Source organism: Suncus etruscus, chromosome 18 (assembly GCF_024139225.1).
Source record: "Suncus etruscus isolate mSunEtr1 chromosome 18, mSunEtr1.pri.cur, whole genome shotgun sequence".
Classification (NCBI taxonomy): domain Eukaryota; kingdom Metazoa; phylum Chordata; class Mammalia; order Eulipotyphla; family Soricidae; genus Suncus; species Suncus etruscus.
Genome location: NC_064865.1, coordinates 34442618 through 34460120, shown reverse-complemented (window position 1 = coordinate 34460120; position 17503 = coordinate 34442618). Strand labels below are relative to the sequence as shown.

At 43.2% G+C, this 17503-nt stretch overlaps 2 protein-coding genes across 3 annotated transcripts in view; one reads left to right on the top strand and one right to left on the bottom strand.

Moving 5' to 3' along the window:
• Window positions 1-17503, bottom strand: part of LOC125996451 (patr class I histocompatibility antigen, A-2 alpha chain-like) — a 59847-nt gene that overhangs the window by 30029 nt on the left and 12315 nt on the right. The gene's annotated exons all lie outside the window — the stretch shown is intronic.
• Window positions 4891-9455, top strand: LOC125996242 (class I histocompatibility antigen, Gogo-B*0103 alpha chain-like). Its single transcript, XM_049765195.1, has 6 exons — window positions 4891-4968; window positions 5124-5393; window positions 6232-6507; window positions 7833-8108; window positions 8420-8524; window positions 9379-9455. Exons 1-6 carry the CDS (start codon window positions 4905-4907, stop codon window positions 9453-9455), a joined length of 1068 nt encoding a protein of 355 aa, XP_049621152.1. The 5' UTR covers window positions 4891-4904.

Sequence of the window (17503 nt, the reverse complement as noted above, 5' to 3'; positions counted from 1 at the left end):
CGGTGTTTGCCTTGCAAGCAGCCAATCCAGGACCAAAGGTGGTTGGTTCAAATCCTGGTGTCCCATATGGTCCCCTGTGCCTGCCAGGAGCTATTTCTGAGCAGACAGCTATGAGTAATCCCTGAGCACCGCCGGGTGTGACCCAAAAACCAAAAAAAAAAAAAAAATTAACAACTGAAAAAATTAAAGCTATAATTACCATTTGATCCACATTCTACTTGTATCTATATGCTTAAAAGGAATTGAAAGGATGCAAATACATATTGTAAACTCATATTAAGAGCAATGTAATTTACAAAATAGAGTATAGCAACCCAAGTGTCCACAAATAGATGAACAGATAAATTATGTGATATCTAAGATATAAGGCACTGGTAGTGCTCAACAAGATAAAATACAACCTCATCAAAAAATGGGGAGAAGAGATGAATAGAAACATACTCAAAGAAGAAATACAGATGGTAAAAATGCACATAAAATACTCCACATCATTAATCATCAAGAAGATGCAAATAAAAACAACAGTGAACTATTATCTCATACCACACATCAAAAGAAACAAGTGCTGGTGCAGATGCAGAGAGAAGAGGACTTTCATTCACTGCTGGTTGAAACATAGGTTTGTCCAGACTTTTGGACAATAATATGAAAATAACAGGAAATAATAGGAAACTAGAATTGAACTTCCATTTGATACAAAAATATCTCTCCTGGGAATATACCAAGGCATCTGCTCTCCTATCTTCATTGCAGCACTATTCACCATTAGTCACTATTCACAATAGTCAGAATCTGGACACAATCAAAGTGTCCAAGAGCAGATGAGTGGATAAAAATTATGGTATATGTACAGCGTGGAATACTATGTACCGTTAGGAAAAATGAAGTCATAAAATTTGCTTGTTCATGGATAGAGATGGTCAGTAACATGCTGAGTGAAATAAGTTAGAAAGAGAGGAATAGACATAGAATTATCTCACTCATTCGTGGGATATTAAAAAAAATCTATTACATGAGAATAATACCTGAAATTATTCCATCCATCACTCCTATAGGTGGAATGATAGGTGGAAGTACAGTTAAGACAGAAGAGAACACCATGAAAATACAGTTGGAAATGATCACTCTTGACAAGAACTGGGAATTGAAAGTAGGTAAAATTAGTTGCATGACACCCCTTTAGTAACAGTATTGCAAATCACACTGCCTAAAAGAGAACAAGAGAGAGAAAGAGAAGAAAAATATAGTCAGGCTGGGGTTGGAGGTGGAAGTACAGAAGGGTAACAGGAGAATGTGTGTCAAAAAAGGAACATTGGTAAAGGGATGGTTTTTGGAACAATGTATGACCAAAACTCAACTACCAACAACATTTAACTTATCTCATGGTGATTTAATTAAAATTAATTAACTTAAAAAAGAAACTGTGATAGATATATATTGAGTACTATTCACCTTGAAAAGAAAGTTAAGTCTGACACATATTATGACATAGATGCACCTTGAAAAGACTACACTTATTGGGGCTACAGTGATAACACAGCGGTAGGGCATTTGCATTGCACATGGCTGACCCAGGATGGACCAGGGTTTGATCCCCGTTGTCCCATATGGTCCCCCAAGCCAGAAGCAATTTCTGAATGCATAGCCAGGAGTAACCCCTGATTGTCACTGGGTGTGGCCCCTCCAAAAGACTACACTAATGGAAATAACCAGTTATTAAGAGACAAATGTTGTATGATTACACTTATATATGGTAACCAAAACAGTCAAATTCATAAAGATGTAGAGTGGTAGTTTCCAGGAGCTGAAGAAAAGGAGGTAATGAGAAATTATTGTTAAATAATGGAGAAGAAATAAAAAAAAGGAGCAGAGGGGTTGAGGTCTAAAGCAGTAAAAATTCATATTTAAATCATTGATATACATATTTTGAGCAAATATATACATCAGCAGGGTTTAAGAGAATAGTTTTTGTATTGAGTAGTTGCTTTATTCTACTGAGTTGTCTAAAAATCCTTTTAAAAGCTTAAAAAATAGTACTGTGGTTTGTTATGAGTTTTATTTTATTTTTTATTGAAACTGTTGTGAATTGTTATGAGTTTTATGCATAAAATTTTCATCAACAGACCCACCACAGAATACTTGCTTCTTTCCACCAATGTACAAAAGTCTGCGGAGAACTTTTAAAGCCTATTATTAAATATTAGGGCACCATATTTCAACACCAATTTCATCACCAGTGTCAACTTCCCTTTATCTGTGTCCCTAGGTTCCTTCGCATCCCTCAGCCTTCCTCCTTGACAGGTACTTTTTATTTTTATTTTTTATTTTATTTTATTTTATTTTGGTTTTTGGGCCACACCCGGCGGTGCTCAGGGGTCACTCCTGGCTGTCTGCTCAGAAATAGCTCCTGGCAGGCACGGGGGACCATATGGGACACCGGGATTCAAACCCACCACCTTTGGTCCTGGATCGGCTGCTTGCAAGGCAAATGCTGCTGTGCTATCTCTCCGGGACCTATTTTTATTTGTTTAAGATAGAAGGTATTTTAATAAACTCTTAAAAACTTACCTTTGTCTTTTCTTTTTGACAGGCACTTGTAAAATTTTGGCTATTGTGGTTCAAGTTTTATGCAACAACAACAGCATTGTTATTTCTGTAGTGTGGATATATACATACACCTCACCTCTACATCATGGATGTGCTCCAGGAACTTAGGCTTTCACTCCCTCCTCCCACCCCTCGTTTCTTTCTGAGAAGAAATTTTTGTTTTTTGTTTTTTGTTTTTTTTTTTGGGTCACACCCGGCGGTGCTCAGGGGTTACTCCTGGCTGTCTGCTCAGAAATAGCTCCTGGAAGGCACGGGGGACCATATGGGACACCAGGATTCGAACCAACCACCTTTGGTCCTGGATCGGCTGCTTGCAAGGCAAACACTGCTGTGCTATCTCTCTGGGCCCCTGAGAAGGAATTTTTGACTGCATTGAATACCTACAGCTTTAAGATGATCAAAATGTATACACACTGACTGAAAATACTCTATTCCTGATATTTTATATTTTTGTATTTTTTCATGACTTTTGTGTGATTGGACTTTTGTAAAGGGTATGGAGAGACTACTTTTCCTGGTGGTAATAAATTCATTTTTTTTTTTTGTTTTTGGGCCACACCCGTTTGACGCTCAGGGGTTACTCCTGGCTATGTGCTCAGAAATCGCCCCTGGCTTGGGGGGACCATATGGGACGCCGGGGGATCGAACCGCGGTCCGTTCCTTGGCTAGCGCTTGTAAGGCAGACACCTTACCTCTAGCGCCACCTTCCCGGCCCAAATTCATTTTTTTTAAATAAAGTTTTCAATTATGTCACCACAAGATACACAGTTACAAAGGTGCCCATAATTGAGTTTCAGTCATACAATATCCAACATCCTTCCCTTCACTAGTGCACATTTTCTGTCACCAATGCACCCAATTCAATTGTTAGACAAGGACTTGCCTTGAAAACTAAAGTAGTCCATATTTGGGGCTTGAACAATAGTACAGCAGGTAGGGTGTTTGTATTGCATGCAGCCAACTGGGGTTTGATCCCCGGTACCCCAAATGGTCTAAGACATTCCAGGAATAATACCTGAGTACAAGACAAAACAAAACAACAAAAGTAGCTCATATTTTATTTTATTTTTTGATTTTATGGCCACATCTTGCTGGTGCTCAGGGCTTACTCCTGGCTCTGCATTCAGGAAATCAGTCCTGTGAAATAGCCCATATATTAAACCGCTTCTTCTACACATGCCAGAAAACACTATTTCTCTGCTCTAACTTCCAGGGTTAAATACTAACAGCTAGAGACTGCTGCATATCACCCAGAGCCCACCAAATACTTTATTAAATTTAGTACGTTTCTAAGATCTTCCTGTGAGAAGAGTAAGATCTGTCCTAATTTTTTCCAGGAAAATACAATACAGAATTTGGAACATACTTTATTCTTCTCTATCTTCTAACTAATCCTGTCTGTACCCATGTGGTGCTGTGTGATATGCTTTGGCCCCTCCTTTAGAAAATGCAAACAGTAAAATCTTCTAGCACCACGGGTCACAGATATAAATTAAGTGCTGGGCACAAATAGCAACAAATGATGTTTCTGTGTGCATTTGTATTTAAGTTGTGCACAAACTGAAATAAAGTAAGTTTAAAATACAACCACCAGGAAGTACCGCATGAGAATTTTTTTTTTTTAACTACATCGAGTGGCATCAATAACTACTTTTACAGTTAAGATTCCTGATGTTCTGGGTGCTGGAAAAATACAGTATAGGAAGTGAGACATTTACCTTCTATACAGCCACTTGAACCAACCTGTTTCAATCCCTGGTACTACATGATTGCCCCTGAGCACAGGATCAGGAATAGCCTATAAGCACCACAGGGTTTGTCTCAAAAAGAAAAAAAAAAACACTTCCGCTATTTTGGGTTATGAAGAGAGTGTTACCACTATAGGCAATAAAGAGGAAATGAAACATAACGAACTTCATCTATGGGAATGTCCACTTAAATGTTCCACAGACTTAAAGAGAGGAAACCAAAAAAAAGTGAGCTCCCTGGGGGGATTCTTCCATATTTCCTGCCAGCATCTGAACCATTAAGTCTCAGAATGACAGTGTGACAGTGACAGCGTGCTGTATCCGGGTTGAGGAGGATCTCAGGCCTTTAAAGGTTGAGTAGTGATGGGAAGTGCTGGGGTTTTCCCATCACTTTGGTTTCACTTCTCAACCAACTCAGTGTTTTCTTCTCAGAAATACTTGATGCCACTCCCATTGGTTCTTGAGAAACCAATCAGCACCGAGATTCCGATTTTAACCCTTTCCCACCTTCCTAACCAGATTATCCCCGGGGCCCTGAGACTCAGGGTCATGAGTTCTGGATCGCTCCTCCAGCTGTTCCTCTGGGCTCTGTCCCAGACCCTGACCTCCGCGGGTGAGTTCGGGATCTGGAGGGGGAAACGGCCGCTTGGGGTGGGGCAGGGTTGGGGTGTGGGGATAGGCTCGGGCCGCAGCCAAGGGCTGTGTCCCCCACACTCTGCTCTCCCAGGGCGTCTCCGGGTTCTACTTCCCCGCTCGCATCCCGCCCAGGTTCCCACTCCCTGAGGTACATGCACACGGCGGTGTCCCGGCCGGGCCGCGGGGAGGCGTGGTACGTGTCCGTGGGCTACGTGGACGACACCCAGTTCCTGCGGTTCGACAGCGACTCGGACAGGCCCCGGGTGGAGCCGCGGGCGCCATGGGTTGGGCAGGAGGGACAGCAGTTTTGGGACGTGCAAACGGACATCGCCAAAGTGCACGCGCAGACTTGCCGCTCCAATCTGGTCACTGCCCTTGCCTACTACAACCAAAGCGAGTCCGGTGAGTGACTGACTCCGGGGCCGGTTGCAGGGACTGAGCCTCCCCGTGAATCCCCTTAGATTAATCGCGTCTTTCCGGGTCCCGGACTCATTCATAAACTGAAAGAATAACTTCCAGTCCCAACACCCGGGAAAAGCCGGCTGGGATTCGCTGAGACTTTGTTTTTACATCAAGTGGAGACAGGTTGACCAATCACCACAGAGTTAGGGAGGGGCGAAGCTAATGAGACGGGCGGGGCTAACAGTATGGGCGGGACTGAGAAGTGGGCGGGACTAACACTATGGTCGGGGCCTAGAAGCGCGCGCGACTAACACTATAGGCGGAGCTGATACCGTGGGTGGAACTAAGCCTGTGGGCGGGGCTGATAAGTGGGAGCGACTAACTATGGGCGTGACTGACAAGTGGGCGGAGCTAAGCTTACGGGCGGGGCTCTTAAGTAGGTGTGGTTGACATTATGGGTGGGGCTGACACCGTGGGTGGAACTAAGCCTATGGGCGGGACTGAGAAGTGGGTGTGGCTATCAATGGGCGTGGCTGACAAGTGGGCGGAACTAAGCATGCGGGCGTGGCCAATAAGTGAGTGTTACTGACACTATGGGCGGGGCTGACAAGTGGGCAGAACTAAACCTGTGGGCGTGGCCGATAAGAGGGTGAGGGTGTAATTAACACTATGGGCGTGGCTGACAAATGGGCGGAGTTAAGCCTATGAGTGGGGCTGAGAAATGGGTGTGACTAACACTGGGCGGGGCCGACAAGCGGGCGGGACCAAGCCGATGGGCGTGGTCGATGAGTGGGTGTGGCTAGCACTCTGGGCGGGGCTGACACTGTATCTGGGGCAGGGTCTCACACTTTCCAGTGGCTATCTGGCTGCGACGTGGGACCCGATGGGCACTTTCTTCGCGGGTACGAGCAGTTTGCCTACGACGGTGCAGACTACATCACCTTGAATGAGGACCTGCGCTCTTGGACCGCGGCAGACGCCCCGGCTGAGATCACCCGGCGCAAGTGGGAGGAGGCCAGAGCTGCAGACCACTACAGGGTCTACCTGGAGGGGGAGTGCGTGGAGTGGCTCCTCAGGTACCTGAAGAATGGCAAGGAGATCCTGCAGCGCGCAGGTACCAGGGAACCAGGGAACTTGCTTCTCAGGTTGGGGCGGAACATACAGCGGGTCCAGTCTGAACGGGAGAGCAATGGAACTGACACTGGAATTTTTCCCACTGTCCCTTGGATCCTTGCTTTCCTAGGTTTTCACAGCCCTATTATTTTGACTTGCCCAGAGACACCATTCCTTTTCTTAAGGCTTTTAGGGATGCTTTTAGATCCTTCGAGATGCAGAGGAAGATCTCTGAAATAACTTTATACATAGCAAATTTCTTTGACCCTGGCAGGCCTTTTTCTTTCTTTTTATTTTTCTCTTTCTTTTAAACTTCTTAAAATTTTATGTTAACATTATTTTATTCGTAAATTTTAATTGAATTACTATAATGGAATGTACAACATCCATCCCTTCACCAGTGCACATTTCCTGACACCCAGTCCCCAGTTTCTCCCCCCTCCCCTGTCTTTGTGGCAGACATTTCTCTTCTCTCTTTTCCTTTTTTCCATTTAGATCAGGCTTCTCAAACTCAATTTACCTGGGGGCCGCAGGAGGCAAAGCCAGGTGATCCTTGAGTGCAAAGTCAGTAGTAAGCCTTTAACATTGGGGGTGTGTGACCCAAACAACTAAAAAAACAAACAAACAAAAAAGATTCCTCTAGGGCAGGGCCACAAAATGTTGTACGGAGGGCCGCAAACGGCCCGCGGGCCGCGAGTTTGAGACCCGTGTTTTAGACAGAGACTCTGGTTTGCAATATTGTTACTGAAGGAGTTTTCTGCACCACGTCCCTCCTTTTAGCACCTAGTTCTTGTCCAGAGTGATCCTTCCCAAGTATTGTCAGAGCAATACCTTCTCTGTCCTAACTGCACTCTTCTACTCTTTGTGGCAATCTTCCTACCATGGACTAGGCCTTCTCTCTATTGTCTTTGTATATTATTACCATACTATATTTAAAAAAAAATCTCACAAATGAGTGTGATCATTCTAAGTCTATCCCTCTCCCTCTAACTCATTTTGCTCAGGATAATACTTTCCATATCCATCTATGTATAAGCAAATTTTATAACTTCTTATTTCTTAACAACTGGCAGGTCTTTTTCACTCACAGTTTCACTGGTGTCACTCAGCCTCCACCCAGGTGAGGACCAAAGGTCTTTTATTCGCCCAGTAAGACACCTGAATCTTTTTTATCCTGTCTGTCTTACCCTATTTTAGAACTTTCTAAGGAATAGGGGCTTATCTGGAATCTGAGCTATGTATTCTCTCATTCCAACTGTCCTTTCCATTCATGGTGGCCTAATGAAAGTAATGCAAAGTCTCTGCATTTTCTCACCTTTTGTTCAGACCCCCCAAAGACACACGTGGTCCGCCACCCTACTTCTAATTATGAGGTCACCCTGAAGTGCTGGGCCCTAAACTTCTACCCAGCGGAGATTACCCTCACTTGGCAACGTGATGGGGAGGACCTGGTCCAAGATACAGATACTGTGGAGACCAGACCTTCAGGGGATGGGAGCTTCCAGAAGTGGGTGTCTGTGGTGGTGCCTTCTGGAGAGGAGCAGAGATACACTTGCCATGTACAGCACGAGGGACTGCCAGAACCTGTCACCCTGAGATGGGGTAAGGATGGGATGAAACATAAAACTTCGGGCTGGAGAGAGCATGGAGGGAAGGCATTTGCCTTTCATGCAGAAGGTCATTGGTTCAAATCCCGGCATCCCATATGGTCCCCCGAGCCTGCCAGGAGCAATTTTTGAGCCTGGAGCCAGGAGTAACCCCTGAGCACTGCCGGGTGTGGACCCCCCCCCAAAAAAAACAACAAACTCAAAAAACCCATAAAACTTCTTCTCAGGAAATTCAGTTGCCTTTCTGGGGAACTTTGTCAGGTGGTATCTGAGTACTTTAGGGCTTATCTTTCCTTCCCTTCCCAGAGCCCCCTCCTCAGCTAACTTTCACCATCATGGGAACCATCGCTGGTCTGTTTTTTCTTGGAGTTGTAATCATTGGAGCTGTGATCTGCAGGCAGATGCTCTCAGGTAAGGAAGGATTTGAGATCTGAGTGTTCTTGTCCCACCGGGAAGGTTCAAGCAGACAGAAAAGTCTCAGTCTTAAATGATGAGAACTGGCATTGAATAGGATGCATGCTACTGAGAGGGTGGGGGGATAGATCAGGGAGGGGGCAGTGGTTATGATAGAAGGAACTATTCAACCAGGAGGAAGAGGCATTACTGAAAGGTGATAGTGTTACTTAAAACCCTCTGAGCAACAGGATTGTAAGCCACATTGCAAACACACACACACACACACACACACACACACACACACACACTGCCATTTACAGACTGGTGGGTGAGAGGCAACTATGTGTGGGGAGGAATTGGTGGATGGAAGTAGATACTGGTGAAGGGACAGGTGTTGAAACAATGTATGCCTAAAAACCAATCATCAATAATTTTGTAATTTCAAAGCGACTAAATAAAAAGGCTTTATTTTTTAAGAAAAAAAAAGTGAGACTTCTGTGGAGAAAAGAAATAAAGAAAATTCTTCAGTTTTAGTACAAGGAACCACTATCTATGCATATGATTTCGCTAATCTGGTCAATTTACTAGCATTTTCCAAAGCCACTGTGGAAAGGGGTATTTTTTCCTGCTAATGAATTTGATGATGGGAACGTGGTTCCTCGTAGTTGCCAATCAAAGGGGACAGTTTCTGCCTGAAGGTGGTTAGTGTAGTTTCCATGAAGATCTTTTTTCTGCATGTTTCTTGATCCTGCCCTGAATCTCCACTCACAGTTCTTGAGACTTTGCTATGGTCCAACACTAGTAGCTCCAATAGAATTGCCAGACTGTGCTTTATTCTGTCCACTTATGAGTTTATTTTCTTTCCACAGGCGGGAGAAAATGGAACTACATTCAGGGTGCCAGTGAGTATAAGAGGGGTGATCCTGAGGCCCTTGAGATAGTGTAGACTGGAGCTTTCTCTCTTTCTAGACTTTCTCCCTTAATCTCATCCCTGGGCTCTGACCAAGTCCTGTGCTTCTTCTACCCCAGGAGATGACAGTGCCCAGGGCTCTCATATGTCTGAAACACATCATAAAGGTGAGATCTGGGTCCTGAAATATGGAAGAGGTGGGGCAAAGAGGGCAGGACTGGATATTTGAGGGTCTTTAGATTTAGACAGAGTGGAAGGTGTCAGAATCACTGATATCAATTGACTAAACTTATTCTTGGTATTTTCTTCTGTAGTGTAAGACAGATCCTTGTGGCAATGCAGAGGTGCAAGATTTCTTCATATGTCACTTTGTGACTTCAAGATTTGAATTTTCATCTTTTAAAGGGTGTCTGAATGTGTCTGTGTCTTTCATGCAGTGAAATGGGGGAGACTAGCACAAAGACCCTAGTCCCATTGTTGTGTGATGTGTCATGTTCATTTTTATTTACAAATCTTACAATTATTTTTTCACCTTTTAATTGAGATGCCTGGATTTATAATGTTATTAATTATACTTTTCACGTATATATTATTCCAACACCGCACCAATTGCTTGAATGCCTGCTTCCTTCCATTAGTGTACCAGGGAACCTCTCACCCACTTCTTCCATTATTTATATTTTTATATTATTTAAACGTATCAAATTGTACATATTAAATATGTGTGGTTCTTTGTGAAGAGATGAATAAACCTGTTTCTTTTTTAAAATGAAGCAAATTAGTTTTATTTAAAATATTTAAAGAGAATGTGCAGGGAGAGGAAGAGAGATACATGTTAAAGAGACACTGATTCTGTAGAGGGTAAATTTGCTCTAAAAATAATTTAATTTGGGGATTGGAGAGATAGTACAACCAGTAGGGCATTTGCTTTGCACATGGCTGACCTGGATTTAATCCCTAAAAACCTATATGGACCACAAGTTCCCACCAGGAGTGATTCCTGTGTATAGAGGCAGGAGTAAATCCTGTGACCCAAAACACCCCAAATAATGATAATTGTATTTTATAATTTGATTTTCAATGTGGCTCACTGGTTTCACTTTAACTATTTTTATTGGATAAATATGTTTGATAAAGTTCTCTTAATGTTTAGTAGTTCACAGCACAATGAATGGGCATATATGTGCAAGTTTTTGTGTGGAAAAGTCAAAAGATTTTTATTATAATGCAGTGATTTACCTAGTTGCTCACAACAGTTATTTTGGGCAGTAATTGTTCAAACACCAACCTCATTACCAGGGTGCCCTTCAGCAGGGTCCCCAATTTCTCACCCACTGCCATAGCTTATACTCTTGTAGGCACAAACACATTTACTCTATATTGTTTGTTACAATACAAAGGCAAATGGAATCATCAAAACTTACATCAACACAGATCAATTTGAAATAATTGTTTATCTCTCTATGGGGTTACTAAAATTAGTGTCTAAAGATTTACTGGGCTGTGGTTGGTGCTAGTTGAGCCTTCTGTGTTACTGTTTTGGCTCACTGAGGTTGGTAGATTATTATTGTACCATCAGATTTCCTGTGGTACTAGTAGGCTGACATTACTATAAAAATTTGGGGTTTCCAGGATCTATAGTTCTAAAACAAATTTCGTGACTTCACAGTTTAGTAAGGTTAAGTCAAGGAACTGGACAGTTTCTATCATGGGTGTAGGGTGTGGCACTGATCATGCAAAAAAGGAGTTTCTGCAGAAAGGAGTTTCTGACTCCAGCCCTCTGGGAATGCCTCAAAATTATCAGTCCAAATCAGACTATTTGGGAAGTATCAGCGACCATTATTTTCGTTTGGAGCTCATTAGAGGAGTTGGGCCAGAAGAATGGTGGGGTGGGTAGAACCTCCGTGTTCACAAGTTTTTAACTTTCCAAGTATATGTTTCAATAGAAAGATAATTGTGAGATTATTTTGGGTAAGAGAAAAAAGTGTGTGTGTGTGTGTGTGTGTGTATGTGTATGTGTATGTGTGTGTGTATGTGTATGTGGGGAGAGAGAGAGAGGAAGAGAGAGAGAAAGAGAGATTGTGTTTCATAAAATACCAAAATGCCTTAAGTGGTTGTGCTCTTGGGCTGGATGGGGAGCTGGGAAGTCTCTAAATTGCCTGGTAGATAATCAGAGATGTTGGCTCTATGATTGAGCATGATCAGTAAAGTCTATGTCATAGGCATTTTTCCATAGTTGCAGGCATAGTGTAAACACAGACAGGGATAGGAGAGATTACACAAGGGGACAGGTGGTCAGGTTAAGTACTCCTTCCAAATCCATAACACTTCAACCCCTCAGTACTGACTGGGGTGTCAAGAATATGCAGAACAAGGCTTGTGTTTTCTGGAGCAACCAGCTCTTGACCCTGATTCTGAGGTCTGCAGTAGGACTTTGCAGGGGGTCTGAGTTTAATCCTTCTCCATGACTCTGGAAAATTTTAGGACAGTGTTGGAAATTTTTGTATATTAGAATTTAAATATGTCAGAACAATTTCTTCTGTGTTCACTGTTTTAAAAGGAGAAACCATCCATGATCATAAGGTAGTTTCCATGTTTTATCCTCTAGTAACCAGTTTGTGGCTAATTATTTTCAAATACATTACTCTGGAACAATATATTAATGAAAATTCATTCTATTGGGCAGACCTCTAGTTGGTTTGGCTTGTGGCTTCCGCTCAGATCTCATGGGGCAGGAAGGGTCTGCTTTAAAGATGCTGCTGGAAACAAGCCTCAGCTCCCTCTCACATGGTGTCCCACAGCTGAGTGTCCACACTACATGACTATGTCTGATCCTCTATGAGTGAACAGGAGTTTTGGCCAGGCAGGAACCACAGGGTCTAGTCAGTCTTATTCTGGAAGCTGCATATCACCATGAGAACAGAAAGTCCAGCCAAATTTGGAACAGGAGATTGTGTCCACCTCTCAGAAGCAAAGAATATGGGACCAGTTAAAGACAACGTACTCCACCTCTGACTTTTTCCCATATTCAAATTAAACTCCCTTCACATGAGGTCATAAAATTCTGTTTCCATCCAGATTCAACAGAGTTACATCTAATCCAAGCTGGCACTTAGGAAGCAGTTGAGAACCTGTGAGTGACACTATATTCTGGAACCTCCTGACTGGGATAAATCATCTGGCCCACAGCGCAGTGTGTGATATGGAACAGTTATAGGGGGCTTCTAGACAGATTTGATGAGAGGAGATGTTCATAATTCAGCAACCTGAAACATGTTATTTCCCTGATTCCTCACCCCACATACCTGTGCCTTCTCCCTATATCAGGGGAGTCTACAGTTAGTGGGAAGCAGAGACCCCTCCCTGAGAGAGCAAACCCCACTGTGTTCCATGTTCTTGTATGGACACACGAGACCCACAGGCATGCAACCACATGTTGGATTCTGATTCAAGATGTGATGACAGAGTGGCTGGGATAGTACAGTTGCATTTGTCACCCTGGTGAGTGGCAATAGTGTTCTCATCTTCAGAAGCAGCAGTAACAAGTCGCCTTTACTCACTCAGGGCCCCATGACATCAACATCAAGGACTCAGGGATGTGGGCAGAGAAATCTCTGGGCTGCAGCAAGAATAATGGGTCCTGTGGGGTGTGATCTACAGAGAATGGTGGTTCTGTCCTGGTTGTGGTGTCATCCTGATGATCATGTCCACATGCTGACATGTGCATGTACATCATATTTGCTGAGTATGTCTGTATTGTACATTATATCTATTACATGGTACAAAGATACATTTCATGTCTCTAGTCCTTTTCTGATATTAGGAAAATAGAGTCCATTGTTTACTCTCAGAATAAATCTACGTTGGAAATATACTCAAAATATGCTGAGTTAATACCAACTTCCGGATCCTGGAGGCCAGCTCTTCCCAGGTATGAGGTTAGGGGACACCCCATGCCGGAGATCTACTCCATAGCTTGGGGGGTGCTGGGAGGCTTGGCAGGCCCCCAGCTGTTCCCCTATTTCTCCCCTGGACTCTAGGCCTTGCCTGAGTGCCACCTCGGGTGGCCTGATGTGGGTTCCAGGTTGACTCTATTAAGGGTCCCCAGGCTTCCACCCTCCCTACTCTAGGAGGGAGGATCAGAAGGGAGAGGCCGGGAAGATATCTAGCTTCTGGTTCCTTGATCCTGGAGGCCAGCTCTTCCCAGGTATGGGGTTAGGGGACACCCATTGCCGGAGACCTACTCCCTAGCTTAGGGGGTGCTGGGAAGCTTGGCAGGCCCCCAGCCATTCCCCTATTTCTCCCCTTTATTCCAGGCCTTCCCTGGTTGCCGGCTTAGGTGGACTCTATAATGGTCCTCAGTCTTTCCCCCTTTCTCTCCCTACACTAAGCGGGGGACGCATGGGGTGGAGGGCGGGCCGATGCAGCACTGGTGTATGTCAAGACATTCACTGGTTTTTTTTTCTCATTGGTCTCCATTTTGAAAACCACATGGGGGCGCTACCATATATATTCAAAATAAAAATGGGAGGATGGGGAAGACCTACCACTGTTTTGGCATTGACTTACTCCAATGGGTGCTCCCAACACCCAGACGACTCAGCAACAGTCTGCATGCAGGGCAGATTGCTCCGCATTGAATGGTATGCTGAAACTAGAGGATGCTCCACATGAGCCTGACATAGATGATAGAAATGCACAGAATCCAGAGTCTTTAAATATAAGAATCCGATACCAACAATAGCTAAAGTGTGAAAAAGTTTCACCGGGACCACGTAGAATGACTCGAGTTGGACGGACTGGTATGCCTGGAACCCAGAGTCGTTCTTATGCCAATAAACTAATGTGGTGAGGCCTTTTTGTAATCAGGTCAAGGATTTTTTTTCAATTTTCCCCATTTTTCTGGATCTATGCAAACAAAGGCGATTGCCACTATCACACCTTTATTATATTTTTTTTTACTCTTATTCTTTAAGGAAAAAAAATACAACTTACTGAACTTAAAAACAAATAACTGTAGTAGAATGCCTATCTCGAATACAGGCAGGGGATGGGAAGAGGGGATGGGGTAATGTTACACTGGTGAAGGGGGGGTGTTTTGATTATGACTGTAACCCAACTATGATCATGTTACTTAAATAAAAAATATATTAAAAAAAAAAGAAAAATGGGGGCCGGGAAGGTGGCGCTAGAGGTAAGGTGTCTGCCTTACAAGCGCTAGCCAAGGAATGGACCGCGGTTCGATCCCCCGGCGTCCCATATGGTCCCCCCAAGCCAGGGGCGATTTCTGAGCACATAGCCAGGAGTAACCCCCAAGCATCAAACGGGTGTGGCCCCAAAACAAAAACAAAAACAAAAACAAAAACAAAAAAAGAAAAATGAAAAAAAATATACTGGAAAAAAAAAAGGGAGGATGGACTCTCAGGCTGGGAAGAGACCAGTTTGCGTGGGGGTACCATATATATTCAAAATAAAAATGAGAGGATGGACTCTCAGGCTGGGAAGAGGCCAGTACTCTTTTCCTACTTGTTTACTCTCAGCAGCCTCTTGGCCTCTTCCTTCCTTTATCGTGTAACTTCATTGTGTAACCTACCATACTAGGTTTCTGATTAGTTCCCACACATGGTGACAATTGAGTCCACTGTCTTAAGTTAGATTGTTTATTTTCCCCACTTTTTACCCCTTTGTTATCTGTTAAATAAGGAAGTTTGTAGAAGTGTCCCTCCATTTAACGTTTATATAAAAACCAAGTCAATTGGATTGTTGGACTTGTTCTAGCATCCCCATAGGCACCAGTCTTGCCATGTGACACTGTTCTTCCTTTGCATAGGCACATTAAAATGGGAAATTATATACAAACACGGTCTTATCTTATAGAGATGGGAACACACAAATCTTGTAATGCAGTAGGACCTTACACCCTGAACATTGTCATAAAGACCTGGCTCATGTCTTGAAAGATTGGGCATTGTCCTTGCCATCTACAAAACAATTATGGTAGTGTACTACATCACCTGAATGAAACCCTCTACCAGGTAAGATCCTACCACTGCTCTGGCATAGACCTATTTAACAGAGACTTCCCTTTAACACCCAGAGAACTTAACAACAATAACAGCCTGCTTTAAAGACTGATCTCTCTCTGCATCACCTTCTGATTGTGAGTGAAACTAAAGGATGCTCTGCATCATCCTGACTTTTATATAGGATATGGACATATTCCAAGATCCTTGGCTATAGAAACCTGACACCAACAGCAATGACTGTGAAAAATAAAAATGTATTGGCACTACAGACAATCACTTGAGTTGGACAACCTAATATGCCTGAAGCCTAGAGTTGGTCTTGTGCCAGAAAAATTCAGGGGTAAGGTCTTCTTGTATTTAGGCCAAGGCTTTTTCTTTTCATGTCCCCTATATTTTGCTGGGCCTATGCAAACAATTTCCACACGAACACAGTCTTTGCTGTGCTCCTTGACTCATTCTTAATGAATCATTGTATTATGATCAATTGTGTCAACAATACTACAGCTTGTAATGTTAAGGGAATTGCATAAATTTTTTGGCTTTGGATTGCTTTGTGTAAGAAATACTATTATGTACTACAATCTGGGGGCTCGAGGGACAAAGAAAATGTACATATTAAAATAAATAAGATAAAAATACCAACTTCCTAGTTTCACTGGCTGTCCCCCACAGCAGAGGCTAATGAGGCCTCCAACACAGGTGTTTCTTGCCTTTTTCTTTCCATAAAACAGTTAAATGTGGATGTAAACCACCTCCATTCTGGGGCCTCTTTGACAAATGACTCAGTGGTTCCCAGTGTGGCTCAACCCCAGAAAAGTTTTTAACTTGTTGCAATTACTCAGGCCTCACCTCGATTCAGCACATGGAGCCTGAAATTCAGGTTTCTCTTAGTTAACAAACTTTAGGGGGTAAAAGGGATGCTCAGCCACTGGGTCTGGTCTCTGTTATTGCTTTTAAAGTGGGTCTGAAACCAACCGCCTCACCTCCAATCATATTATAAACTAGACTCTCTTCCATTCCAGACTCTGAATCTTAAGAAAGGGTCTGAATGACACCTGTGCTTACTCACAATTGGGGACTCACTGTCTCTGTGTGCCTTCAACAGATTGTCACCTCTGTGAGACCTATACTTGGTATAGGTCTGATGGGATACCTCAGTTCTGGGGATTTAGGGATTGGTCCCTGTCCTTTCTCTTCTAGATATCACCATTGGAGTTTCCTCACCCCTTCTTCAGCAGTTAAGTATAATTGAAGTCACCTCCCTATTCAGTTACTCCAGCTTAGATATCCTACTTGCCTGTCAAGTTGCCAACATAACCTACATTACTTTTTTGTTGTTTTGGGGCCACACCTGGCAGTACTCAGGGGTTTTCCTGCTATGCAATCAGAAATTACTCCTGGTGGGTTGGGGGACCAATTGAGATGCCAAGAATCAAACCCAGGTTGACTGAATGTAAGTGCCCTACTGCTGTAATATTGCTCCAATCCCAAGAATGGTAAAGTTCACCAAGTTTTCATTCTCTGAGGTGTTCCAGATCCAAAAAATATCACCCATATATCTGGCACCAGTGAACGAAATATGTAGATCACTTTCCTATTCCACAAATATTAGTGATTATTACTGTAACTCAGTCTACATGCTGTTAACCACAGCACAATGTCTCCTCCCAATAACATCAATGGCACTTCCATGCTTCTCATAAATGCTACTCACCCTTTTATTTCCCTCCCACACTAGTCCTCCTGCCAACCACAGCACACAGAATTCTATCTCTTCAGAAAAGAGGACTTTGGTTTCATAAACCCCATTTTCTAGATGCTAAATTTGGGGATAACTGAGACTACTTTATAACCCATGAACTCAGATCACAGATACTAAAATTGTTAGAACTGAGTATGGGTATGAAGTGAAGTGAGTAGGTGAGACATCAAGGCTGTACAAAACATAGCAGCTCAGCTAAGCTTATTAAAGGTGATAAACAGTAAGACCTAGCTCTCACCTAGCTGATTCCGGAATATAATTCTAAAGAAAGGCATGGAAATTGAAAAGTTCACACC

Bases quoted from the DNA above. Each gene is read 5' to 3' on its own strand.
- LOC125996242 (XM_049765195.1), top strand. From the start codon at position 4,905: ATGAGTTCTGGATCGCTCCTCCAGCTGTTCCTCTGGGCTCTGTCCCAG. The intron at 8,109-8,419 runs GTAAGGATGGGA...TTCCCTTCCCAG, and splicing joins ACCTGTCACCCTGAGATGGG to AGCCCCCTCCTCAGCTAACT. The intron at 8,525-9,378 runs GTAAGGAAGGAT...TTCTTTCCACAG, and splicing joins CTGCAGGCAGATGCTCTCAG to GCGGGAGAAAATGGAACTAC.